This window comes from Vicia villosa, linkage group LG3, assembly GCF_029867415.1.
Source record: "Vicia villosa cultivar HV-30 ecotype Madison, WI linkage group LG3, Vvil1.0, whole genome shotgun sequence".
NCBI lineage: Eukaryota > Viridiplantae > Streptophyta > Magnoliopsida > Fabales > Fabaceae > Vicia > Vicia villosa.
The window spans coordinates 98,721,188-98,734,017 of record NC_081182.1 but is presented as its reverse complement, the minus strand read 5'-3'; the positions used below and the strand labels follow the sequence as shown (position 1 = coordinate 98,734,017).

The window sequence follows — 12,830 nt, the reverse complement described above, 5'->3', positions numbered from 1 at the left end:
TGCTGATAGAAAAGTTCTCACACCAAATCAAAAGACATTGTACATAAAACACAACAGAGTAAGAAGTATTATTGTTGATGATCTACCTTACTCTGAATATATAAAAGTCATAGGTAAGTCAACTGCCAAGACTATCTTTGAATCATTATGTGCTACCTATGAAGGTAATCAGCAAGTGAAAGAAGCTAAGGTCAATCTTCTGGATCACCAATATGAACTCTTCAAAATGAAGGATGATGAAGACATTGAAACCATGTTCTCCAGGTTTCAAGTTCTTGTATCAGATCTTTAAATTTTGAATAAATACTTCTGCAAATCATGTCAAAAAGATTATGAGGAGTCTTCCTATAAGATTTAGCGCTAAAGTTACAACTATTCAAAAAGTTAAAGACCTGAATACTTTAAGTCTCACATTCTCACGTAAAAAATATCTTTCTGATATGTATAACATTAAAATATATTTTAGGGTTAAATATGTTTTTGGTCCCTATAAATATCTCAACTAAAATTGAATGCAAAAGTAATTTTATAGGGACTAAAAATCAATATAATTTTTATAGGAATTAAAAGTCATTTTGGATAATTTATAAGGACTAAAAATATATTTAATCCTTAATATTATTATCAACATTTTAACTATTTAAAAGTATTCATCTTTCTAATACTTTTCACAAAAATTTTCATTAAATCTTTGGTCTTAGGCTCTTTCAAACTCAGAACCTCAAAGGGAGCAAATCCTTGAGACCCAAGCACCCTCCCACTAGGCCAACCCTCTCGAGTTTTAAGAGACAATTGAGAATAATGAAAACTAAATAGAACCTAAAATATCTCGAAGTAAATATATAACGTTGAATTTGTGATAGATAGATAATATTGAAGTTGTATCAAAAATAAAATTAAAGAATAATTAAAATTATAAATAACAAATAAAACACAAAATTTTATACTGAAATAATTTTATACAAAATGTATCCTGCACTACCAAAATTTTATACACTACTGAATAATTTTCTCAATAACCAATAATTCAGTGAATTAACATTACATAATTCAATGCAATTAACATTATAATGCAATGGGTTAAATAAGTTTTTGGTCCCTGTAAATATCTCCAATTTCGTTTTTAGTCCCTATAAAAAAAATGTCGACATTTAGTCCCTATAAAATTACTTTTTCGTTCACTTTTGGTCCCTGTAGAGGGACTAAAAGTGAATGAAAAAGTAATTTTATAGGGACTAAATGTCGAAATTTTTTTTATAGGGACTAAAAACGAAATTTGAGATATTTACAGGGACCAAAAACTTATTTAACCCTAATGCAATTAACTACTAAATCAAATAATGACACTAAAATTATTAGAGTTTCTAAAACGAAGCAAAAACCACAAGGAGTTTTAGTATTTTTATCCAACTCCGTGATGATCTTCTTAATTTCACTAGCTCGAGAAAACAGTTTATAAATCTGCTCTTCAGTAGTGTAAAATGACATGTTCCCAACATAAATCTGCTCAATCCCAACATGAAGTTATGCCGAGAGCTCCAATTTCAACAATCACTTGAGTTTCTCACGTATGATTCCTTCAAATGATCCAATAAATCCCATCATTGTGACAAGAAAACAAGCAAAGCTAAATATCCTCAGAACAATCCATCTTTTAGTCCAAGCTCCAATTTTCTTCTGTACAAAGTACATTTCAATTGGGAAATATATAGCCAATGGCCAGAAATTAATGCCTCCTAATACTCCAAGAACTTGGTTGAAGTAAGGAAATAAGATTGCAAGTCCAGTGGTTGAAATCACATAGATTGTTCTGAAACAAAATCTAAAAGGATTTATCTCAAAAGTTGGTAATAGAGGAAGTTTCACTCTGTCGAAATCATTCACAAAGACACTATTGGGAAATTTTTTTGAACACCATCTATCAGCAGCACTATATATTGGTTGACTGAATATCTGTTGAAAAGATCATACAAATGAAATCATTGAAAAGTGTAAATGGTTTAGTATGAAGTATGAACAAAAATTGATTGGTAAGAGTAGTACCTGATATCCTCCAACCAAATGAATGATAATACAAACATTGGCAATGTCAATAAGCCAGAAAGGCTCGTAAAATCCAAACCCTGTCAATAGATTTCCTGGTGCAGCATTTCCAAAAGCTGCATATCCAAAGCATCCACAACATAGGTAGAAGAATGTTGTAATGCCGATTGAAGTCACTGAGGCCTTTTTCATGGTTTGGTTCTCGGCTGGAGGAGACTCTAAAGTGTCCTGTACTCAGCAAAATTCAATAATTTTGTTTAATATGCATACATAAAAAAATCACCCTTTACTCATCGAATTTGAATATGAAATGTTGAAGGTACCTGTATCTCAAGAAGGAGCATTGGGTATGGATAGGAAAAGCTAATGTCCCCAATTGCCTGGAAGATTATCCATATTTTGTCAGCAACATTAGCAGTTTGTACTCCTGTCAAACTTCCCATAATTCTTCCATTTTCTGCAAATATGAATCAAGAGGCTTAAGGTAACAAATAAATATTACATAATCTTAAATTGATAGAAATTGAGCCTTACGTATGACTGTTGATATGCCAAGTCCTAGTCCAATGAATGAATATGAAAATGACATTATTGCAGAAATAACTGAAACCCAAGTCATGTTATGGAGATCTGGTATGAATGACATTCCAATCTGAACAAGTCCAAACAACACCATATATAAGTTACCACCATAACTACAAGGAGCGTTGTGTCCTTCCTTGTGATAACAATTTGATCTCAGAATAGCCCTGTATTATTAATTAGTAAAATAAACATGTGTCATTGGCTTGTTGGAAAAAAATAGGAAATTTCTTTACCCACCTCCTATCCTTCTTAAACACCTCTGGCGAATTTACCAAAATACCCCTTGTTTCGGAAATGAATTTCCGAAAACGTACTTTTTATTGAAAAAAAAAGGTGTTTTCGGAAATGCACTTCCGAAAACACGAAAAAAAAGGTGTTTTCGGAGATGCATTTCCGAAAACACCCCCCTTTTTGAGTTTTCGGAGATACATTTCCGAAACACCCTCCTTTTTTGAGTTTTCTGAGTTTTCGGAGATGCATTTCCAAAATATTCCAAGACCAAATTGGTCTTGGAATGTTTCGGATATACACATCCGAAAGAATTCAATAATTATTAAAAAATTAAAATCAAGGTGAATCAATACAATTAATAGGTATAAAATCAAGGTGAATCAATAAAATGAAGGTGAATCAATAAAATCAAGGTGAATTAAAATTTCCTAAATAATTTTAAAGTTAAAAATTATTTTACTAACTTATATAAATCAAAAACATTTTAATTTTATAAGTAAATTTTGAATTACATAGAGTTAAATATAAAATTTCTTCATTAAATAAAATTAAGACAAAATCTTTTTTTAATTTTTTTAAACTAAATAAAAAATTATAACTCATTTTTAATTAGGAATCAGAATAGAAATATATAAATATATAATAATAATTATTAATTTTGTAAGTGAAATATATAAATATATAATATATAAATATATAATAATTATTATAAATTAAAACACTATTTTTTTAATTTTTATAATTATTATATAAATATATAAATATATTTATAATTAATATATAATAACTATTATATAAATTTATAAATATATAAATATATAATAATTTTTATAAATATATAATAATTATTATATAAATATATAAATTAAAACACTCATTTTTTAATTTTTTTTGTAAATATATAATAATTATTATAAATATATAAATAAAAATTTATAACTCATTTTATAAGTGAAATTATTTTAATTTTTTTAATTAAAATTATTTTAAATTTTAAAATATGAATCAGAATATAAATATATAATAATTATTATTTATAACTCATAAATTATATCAAAATATATAATTATTATAATTCATTACTCATAAATTATATCAAATTTATGATATATAAATTAATTAATTTCCTAAAATTAATTTTTGGGATTTTTAGATTTTTTTTTTTGTTTTTTCGGAGATGCATCTCCGAATTAATCAAAATCCCAATTTTTGGGATTTTTTCGGAAATGCACTTCCGAAGTCTGGAAAAATTTAGAAAAAAAATATTTCGGAAATGCATTTCCGAAGCAGGGTAAAATGGGGTTTTCGCTGGGGTGACCCCCATAGGGAGGTGGGTAAAGAAAAAATCAAAAAATAAGAGTAAATATGGTAACTGTCGAAGAAGTACCTCAAACTGGTTGCTGTGGTAATTACATATGCAACACTAGTTACATACAAGCTCAAGAATTGAAGGAAACCAGCAACGTATGTTCTTTTCGTACCTGAACCAACATTAAACTCAAATTGAAGTTATAACTGTTAGGATAGCTCATGAAAAGTGTATCTATGTTGTCTATAGTGATTGCACAAGCACATAGTAAAGAGTTGAATGTGTTCTTACCAAGATTGACTCTAACAGCATCGATGTAAGAGTAGTTTCTTTTCCCAGTTACAGGGTCAGGACTTCTGTAACAATCAGACAAAATGTTTGAAGAAATATAGGTAGCTATTGCACAAGAAAGCAAGGCAATTGGTCCTCCAATCCATCCTAATTGAGCAATACTCCATGCCAACGACAAAACACCAGAGCCAATAACAGCTGTGATGATGTGAGCCACAGCACTTTTCAGATTTCCTGCAGAATTTATGGCAAGAGCAAAAAACTTCAGTATTCCAATTCAAGATATGTTGTTAATCTCAGATAGTGTTACATAGATGATAGAGTTTGAGTATATAGATAAGTTTACCAGTCCTTTTGGGACGTCCATCATCATCATAAGCCGCAGAAGCACTTGTTGTTAGTTGTAGAGAGTTTTGCACAACCTTCTTTATCCAAGCATATAAAATTCAATGGATGCTCGTGAGTTTTCTGCACATGACATAAAACATTCACGTTACTCAGTTAAAATCTCTTCATCTTCAAATGTATTGAAGTTTACCAATATACATGCATGGAGGTCCTTTTTACCATAATTTACTCATGATAAATCGTGAGACTCTATGTTATAAACCGTGAAACAAAATAAACAAAGTAGTCATTGTGACAAAGTAAATTTACATAAGACAAAAGAGAACTCTACTCACCTGAAATTCTTCTTTGCCTCTTTTCTTTGTGTCTCTTTTAGCACTTTCTTTTTCTTGTATTTTTTCTGACCTTTTAAAGTGAGTTTTTTTTTTTTTTTCTTTTAAAGTGAGTTTTTATTCTTTTAAATTAGATATAAATTCTAATGCCCCCTCTATTTCTCTTTTTTTTTTTTTCAATGTTTCTCTCTCTCTCTTTCAACCGTAACATTAGAAAATTTAGCATAAATTCTACTGCCCCGTCTATTTCTCTTTTTTGTTTCAATGTTTCTCTCTCTTTCAACCGTAATATTATGAAATTTGTTGTGAGATTCAACTATATCTCCACTTTACATTGAAAATTAATTAAGATTATGAATCTTTTTGGTAAAAATTAATAGTAGATAATATATAAAAATTAAAAAAAGTAAATAGTTGATAAGATAATTTTTAACTGACACTGATAGAAGATAATACATATAAATATATAACACGTCACCATTTTTTTTTCAAATGTTGATTATAAATTTAATTTTTCATTTTAAATTCATCAAATGATTAATATATTCAATTTATAAATACATCAGTTATTCATTAAATTTAAAAACTATTATATATATTAATTATTTAATGAACTTATAAATAACAAATTATATTGATAATTCAATAATTTTAAAAATGATTTTTTTTAAAATATAATAGAAATCAATTTTAACCTTGCATAGGTCGACCCATCACATCTTGACATTTTGAGTTAAAATATAAAACTAAAACTTTTTAACAAAATAATAATTCAATAAAACTAATATATATTTATTTAAATTGCATGAGTTTTATAGATAAAAAATTATTTTTAAAAAATTATTTTGGAAAAATCATTTCATTATAAAAATTTAAGTGTTCTTTTCAGATTTTGGAAAAATCATTTAAAAAGATTTTTACCAAAATTCCTAAAAAGAAAATATTAAATACCAAATTTCTAATTATGTACTCCCTCCGTTTTTTATTATAAGTCGTTTTGGAAAAAAAATTGTATTTAAATATAAGTCGCTTTACAATTCCAATGAATAATTAATGTTACTTTTCCTATTATATCCTTAAATATTTATTATTCTCTCTCCTTTCAGTTATATAAATTTATCTTCCATATGTCATTAATGAAGGATAATTTTGTAAAAATCTTCATAATTTCTTATTTTCATACAACAACTATTATTTTTCTTAAACTGTGTGAAAAGTCTAAAACGACTTATAATAAAAAACGGAGGGAGTAATAGATATTAAGACTTTATTATGTATAAAGTAAATTTTAGATTAACTAATACACATTCTAAATGGATATTATTGTTTAATTGTTAACAAAAATAATTTAAAAATTTTTGACATTTTTTTCTATAAAAGCAATTATAATTTATCAAAACATAAATAAATTTGAGGCTATAGGTGGGCTTTCTTGCCTAACCTTAGGGTAGGTTCTGTGGCCTTGCATTATTGTTACTAGTAATGTTAATCAATAGCATAAAGTTATGAGAATATCTCATTTCAGTCCTTAGATCTCTTAGTTATCTGACGAAATTTTAATTGTGCCCCTTGATTTCATAGATGCATATTCGGAAGCATCTTCTTTTTTAAAAAAATTTAGTTTTTTCCGTAGGTGTATCTACGGAAGCATTTTATACTAGTGTAAGTTGGCAAAAACTACAAATAAATTTAGTTCAGGGATTGTTCAGTAGGTACATCTACGGAATGACTAAGCGCCAGAATATACCGTAGATGTACCTACGGAAGCATCTGATGTAGTTTGAACCAGCATGATCACTCCCCCATTGTCACATTTCTTCTTCAACACTCACTCTCACCACTCTAAAAAATCCTACTTCATCAATATCATTTTCCACTCCAAAGCTCCAACATTTTGTTGCAACAAATCAAATGGAGCAAGAGTAGGGGTGTTCGCGGTGCAGTTTGGGTGGTTTTGACGTAAAAAATCATCCGAACCGCAAGAGAAAAAAGTGTGCGGTTCGATTTGGTTCGGTTGGATTTTAGAAATAAAGCCGAACCAAACCAAACAAATGCGGTTTGGATTGCTTTGGTTGATTCTGTTTTTTTTTTAAATATTAAGTCATACATACACATATAAATGACAATATAACTTTGTATTTAGTCATTTATGTGTTATCAAATAGTAACAAAACTCATCATATTTGGACAATAACTTTTTATTTAATATACAAAAATAAGATTAGATAAAAGTGGAATAAAAAATATAAAATAGTAGCATAAAATAATATAAAATACATTATAATGAAAAAGAAAAAAAGAAGAATGAAAGAATAGAGAAGATGAAAAAGAAAGAGCAAAAGAGATGAGATATTAGAGAAAAAGAGGAGCATTAAAAACGTAATTGGAAGAGAGAACAATAGAATAAAAATAATAAGATGAAAAAGAAAGAGCGTAAGATATGAGAGATTAGAGAAGAAGAGGTGATATGTACTTGAAAAAGAAGATGAAAAGAAGACGCGATACCGCTAAGCGAGATTTGAGAAGACTTAAATTAAAACCTTAAGTGTGAGGTAGGGTAAATCATTCGTAATTGTAAGGTTAAGGCAATAAGTTCGAGTTTGGGTTAGATGCGGGTTAGGTGAATGTCGGTTATAATGTAACGCGGTTTGGTTTGGTTTGTAAATTACAAACCGCAAACCGAACCGAACTGTGCGGTTTTGTTAAAAAATGGCCCAAACGCATCCGAACCAAATGCGATATTTTGCGGTTTCGATTTAGTTCTGTTCGGTTTTGCAGTTTTGTATTGGGCCGGTTTGGTTTTGAACACCCCTAAGCAAGAGAAGACAGAATTTCAGGTAAATCTTTATCCATTACATTTCCCACATTATGCATGAATTTTCTGCAAAAAAAAGTTATTTTGCTTCCGTAGGTACATCTACGGAACGTGTTGAAGATGAACACGTTTCGGAGGTGCATCTACGGAAGGTTTCTATGTTGTTTTTTTATAGCAGTCTTGTAATTTTGTTATTTCTATTATTGGTTACGAATAGGTATGGTGCACCCCGATAATATCTCAAGAGAAGTAATTCCTTCAGTCGATGTTTCACCGAAGGTTGAAGGGGTAGTCATAAAGGCGATCGATGTCGAAGGTGACTTTAATAACAAGCAAGAGTTTGATGATCGAGAAAGCATGCTCACATGGACTCGTAGGATTGCAACTAACCTTGGTTTTGGTGCGGTAATAGGAAGATCGGATAATGGTACGACAAGAAGAAACTCTTTCGTAACAATGTTGTGCGAAAGAAGCGAGAAATATCATCCTCCTCTAAGAAAATTTAAAAGAGACGACACGGGTACTAGAAAATGCGAGTTTCCATTTAAAATCTGTGGTTACATGGTGGCTAGAAAGAAGTGGGGATTTAGTGTTATTTGTGGTTTGCATAACCATGACATGTGCGGAAAATTACAAGGACATCCTAGTGTATGTCGGCTCAAATTGCAAGAGAAGACATGTATTAATGACATGTCCTTGAATTTTGCCCAATCGAAAAATATACTTGCCACATTAAAACGGAAGGAACCCGACAACGTATCACATATAAGATACCTGTATAACATCTGGTACATCAATAATAAGGCAATCAGGGGAGATAGAAGTGAGATGCAACAACTGTTGAAGAGGTTCGATGATAACAAATATGTGTCGCGGTACAGAACTTGTGACGTTGGGGTTACGGTTCGAGATATTTTTTGAACTCATCTGGATTCGATAAAGTTGTTCAACACTTTCCCGACAGTGCTCCTTGATTCTTCCTACAAGACCAATAAGTATTGACTTCCATTATTTGATATGGTTGGTGTTACATTTACCGATAATACATACGCCGTTGGTTTTGCTTTTTTGGAGTGTGAAAAAGAGGATAATTTTAGGAGGGCATTAGAGGTGTGTGGGTCACTTTTGAAGGAACAAGTCGAGATGCCCAAGGCGATTGTTACGGACCGCGATACTTCTTTGATGAATGCGGTGGCAAAGGTATTTCCTTCTTCTAATGCATTACTTTGTCGATATCACATAACATGTAATGTGAGAAGTAAGGTTAAACCCGCGGTCGGGAAGAAACAAGTAGAGACCGAAGGTAAAAAATTGGTGAAGCCCAGTATGATTGTTGAACAAATAATGGATGCATGGACTCGTATTGAAAATTCTTCGACAAAAGAATTATACGTCGATTCCGTCTTTCAATTTCGGAAAGTGTGTGAAAAGTATCCGGATTTATTGAAATATGTTGAAAGAACCATTCTTGATAAGGTGAAGGAGAAGTTTGTGTGTGCATGGACTGATAATGTCTGACACTTTAGGAATACAACCACCAATAGAGTTGATTAGGCACATGCTAGTTTGAAAATTTGGTTGGCTAATAGTAAGGGTGACTTGTGTCGAGATTTTGACACCGTAAATATCATGATCAAAAACCAACATAATGAGATACAAACCATATTTGGTCGGAGCATTATAGTGTTGGAACATCAATTTAGGGACAACATTCTTTATTCTCAATTGATCGGTAATATGTCTTAGGCCGGGATAAACTATATTTTTCACGAGGCCAAACGAGGTGAAACTGTCGATTTCGATAGTGTAAAGTGTATTTGCACTATTACTAAAACATATGGTCTCCCGTGTGCATGTGTTATTGCTAAAAAAGCGAGATTAGGTGAGCCAATAAGAATGGAAGAAGTTATCCCTTATTGGAAAAGACTTAGTTTTTATGATGATGGTTGTGTCGAAGGAGAAAAATCGAATATCTCTATTACTTCCGAATTGAAAGCAATACAAGAGAGGTTTTCGAAGGCTGATGACAACATGAAACTCCACATCAAAGAACAATTGCAGAAGATTGGATATCCCGGAACAATCAACATGAAATTACCGTCTCAACCGGTTAAGACAAATGGTGCTACGAAGAAATTGAAGCCTACACCGAATGATAACTCGACTACATGGTCTCCTTCTTATAGTGAGCATGTCGATAAACTTTTTCCCGACTCACCAACTCCTAAATCTCAAAAATCTCAAAAAATTTCAAACAAAGATGCTCGCATATGCAAACCACCTCCGACACCTATTCCACTAAAAATTCCAATCATCAAAGAGGTGCATATTCCATCGAAAATTCCATTCATCGAAGAGATGCCAGTTTTTATGCACCCTTACATCGAGCGGATTGTAGATGTTGCCAGGGACGGTAATTACGGTTACCAAGCCGTCTTGGAGTCTCTTGGTAATGGAGAGGGTAGCCACACGGTTGTCCGTCATTAACTCATCCAAGAGTTGAAGACGCATAAAGAAGCGTGCACGCGATTATATGGAGAGGAAGCTAAATTTGAAGCGGTTAAAGAAGCTCTTGTGCCTTGGATGGGCCCTTATGCACCGGTGTCAAAATGGATGAAATTCTCGGAAATGGGACATCTTATTGTATGCGCCTATGATATGGTGTGCATTGACTTGACGCGTTATGGTTTTTAGGAAACCTTTTTCCCACTCTGCACCGCATCGCCTACAAATTCAAATGCTCGCATCATGTGTATTGGATGGCTTTCAAAAGCGAATCAATTTGTGCAACTTTATTTGAAACCGGGATGCCCCATACCACCTACGTCATAGGAATGGGCGCTTCATCATACCGAAGATGCCGAGACGTGGCCAGATCTTTTTGTTGATAGGATGCACGAATTGAAAAGACTAAACAACATCGAGAAGGAAGCGGATAAGGAAGAGTCAAAATTGGAACCACCAATAGATTTTGGTGGCGACAGTTCTTTTGATGTATTTTCTAGTTTCAAAGTTTAATGTATGCACTCTATAACATTTTGATGTAATCAATTTTTGTCAAGTATTAGTTTATGTGTTTATGAGTTTTTCTTTCTACTGCTACTGCTATATTATTCTGGTCTGTTAAAAAAATAACAAGGAAACTTTTGTAGAAAATTATGGGTTTTTCCGTAGGTACATATAATTTTGAAAATTATGGGTTTTTTCCGTAGGTACATCTACGGAAGAAAAATATCTAAGATCCTTCCGTGGATATACCTACGGAATGTTCTTTGACAGAGAATCTGTGGTCCATATTCACCAAGGTTTTCTATAAAGTTGGGGTTTCTAGTGTGTTGTATTACACACAAACACAAAAATTTCTCTATATATTCGTGTTCATGGCATCCCCTAGGCCATCATCATGGATGCGATCATCATCCAAGCGACCCGCTTCTGAACAAATTATTTTCAAAAGGGATGTGCATGTTGTTTTCTCTCCTCTCAAACCCCTAATGCAGATGAAATTTTGGCACATCAATTCCTTGGACTAACTAAAAAAGGTCTTTGATGTCTTGGTTAGCAAGGGAGTACAAACTTGGAGAAGATGTCAAAAGGATTCAGAGACTTAGAACAAAGACCTCACTTGAGACCGGAAAAATGGATCGTTGGTGGGATGAAGTGGAAAACGACATTGATGTCATTCAAATGATGCATGGATCAAATGAAATTGTTTTGACTATTGTAATTTCTAAGATGTAATATTTAATTTTCTGGAGGAGTTATCAATGTAAGATTTTAATCAATGAATGTTGCTTTTCTCGTTACAAATGTTGTTTTTCTGGTTTACTGGTTATGGTGTTATTCTGTAGATGTACCTACGGCATGTTCCGTATGTGCATCTACGGAACATTTTCATGCAAATGTAAAAAAAAGGTGTTTCCGAAGTGTTTACCCAGAATTTTGGTAAACAACCGCTAGTTTCTCATTGTGCTATATCGTGTTTTTAATATTATTTGACTTGTGTTTAATGCATAAAAGGAAATATTGAAAAGACCAAAGCACATAAATTTAAGGAATTGACAAGAAATAGAAGTCAACAGATAATGACAGGGAATGAAAGTACTAAAAGCAATAAATATTTGTTAAAAGAGAAAGGAATTTATTGCATAATTAAAGTGGTACGCATACGTACATTTTCAGAAAGTAACACTCGTTTCTCACTTTTTTGCACAGAGATTTAGAGTATTCTTTTGTAACGTAAAAATGCGGACCCCAAAACCTACAAACAACACTGCTTATATAGATTTCTAAGAAAAATAAATATCCTAACGGTCGACTAAGCATCTGTTAACACATGTCTCGACCATGCAGTCTTTGTCTAGGAAGCTTCCACGTGTCCTATGAAAACTTTTTGATCTTATCCATTTCATTTCGACTTCGATTGTCCCTTCTGGATGGAAAGTAGGCGAACATTCCCAACTTCTAAGCATATCATTGGTACAACCTTACCTTCGACCACATATTCTATCTGAGGTTGAAAGCTTCTCTGACTTAAAAAGCTTCTCCGACTTCCCTCTCTTCAGACCAACATACTTTCAACATTGTCCTAAAATCGAAATTCTAGGGTAATACGAAGGTACATCTACATAAACAAATGGGTATTATTGGAAGCACACGTAGTGCCTAAGAGAACTAAGAGGTGTAGTAAGAGTTTTCCAAAGTTATATATCATGGCCTTAATGAAATAAATAATGAACTTAATATATGACTTCTAAAGAAAAGTCGTATAAACATGTAAGAAATTAATTACCTTGCAGAGGGGAAATAATAGAATTAATAATATATATATATGATATTTTATAAAAAATATATATATTTTAGAAAAAAATCCAAA

The 12,830-nt window shown here is 31.7% G+C and overlaps 1 protein-coding gene across 1 annotated transcript; it reads right to left on the bottom strand.

Moving 5' to 3' along the window:
* Window positions 1–1,551: 1,551 nt before the first annotated feature.
* On the bottom strand, window positions 1,552–5,029 carry LOC131658635 (probable amino acid permease 7). Its single transcript, XM_058927907.1, has 8 exons — window positions 5,006–5,029; window positions 4,806–4,881; window positions 4,460–4,693; window positions 4,247–4,340; window positions 2,578–2,792; window positions 2,367–2,500; window positions 2,044–2,271; window positions 1,552–1,953 (listed from the first exon to the last, which is right to left on the bottom strand). The coding sequence occupies exons 1-8, from the start codon at window positions 5,027–5,029 to the stop codon at window positions 1,552–1,554; spliced, it is 1,407 nt and encodes a 468-aa protein (XP_058783890.1).
* Window positions 5,030–12,830: the final 7,801 nt, after the last annotated feature.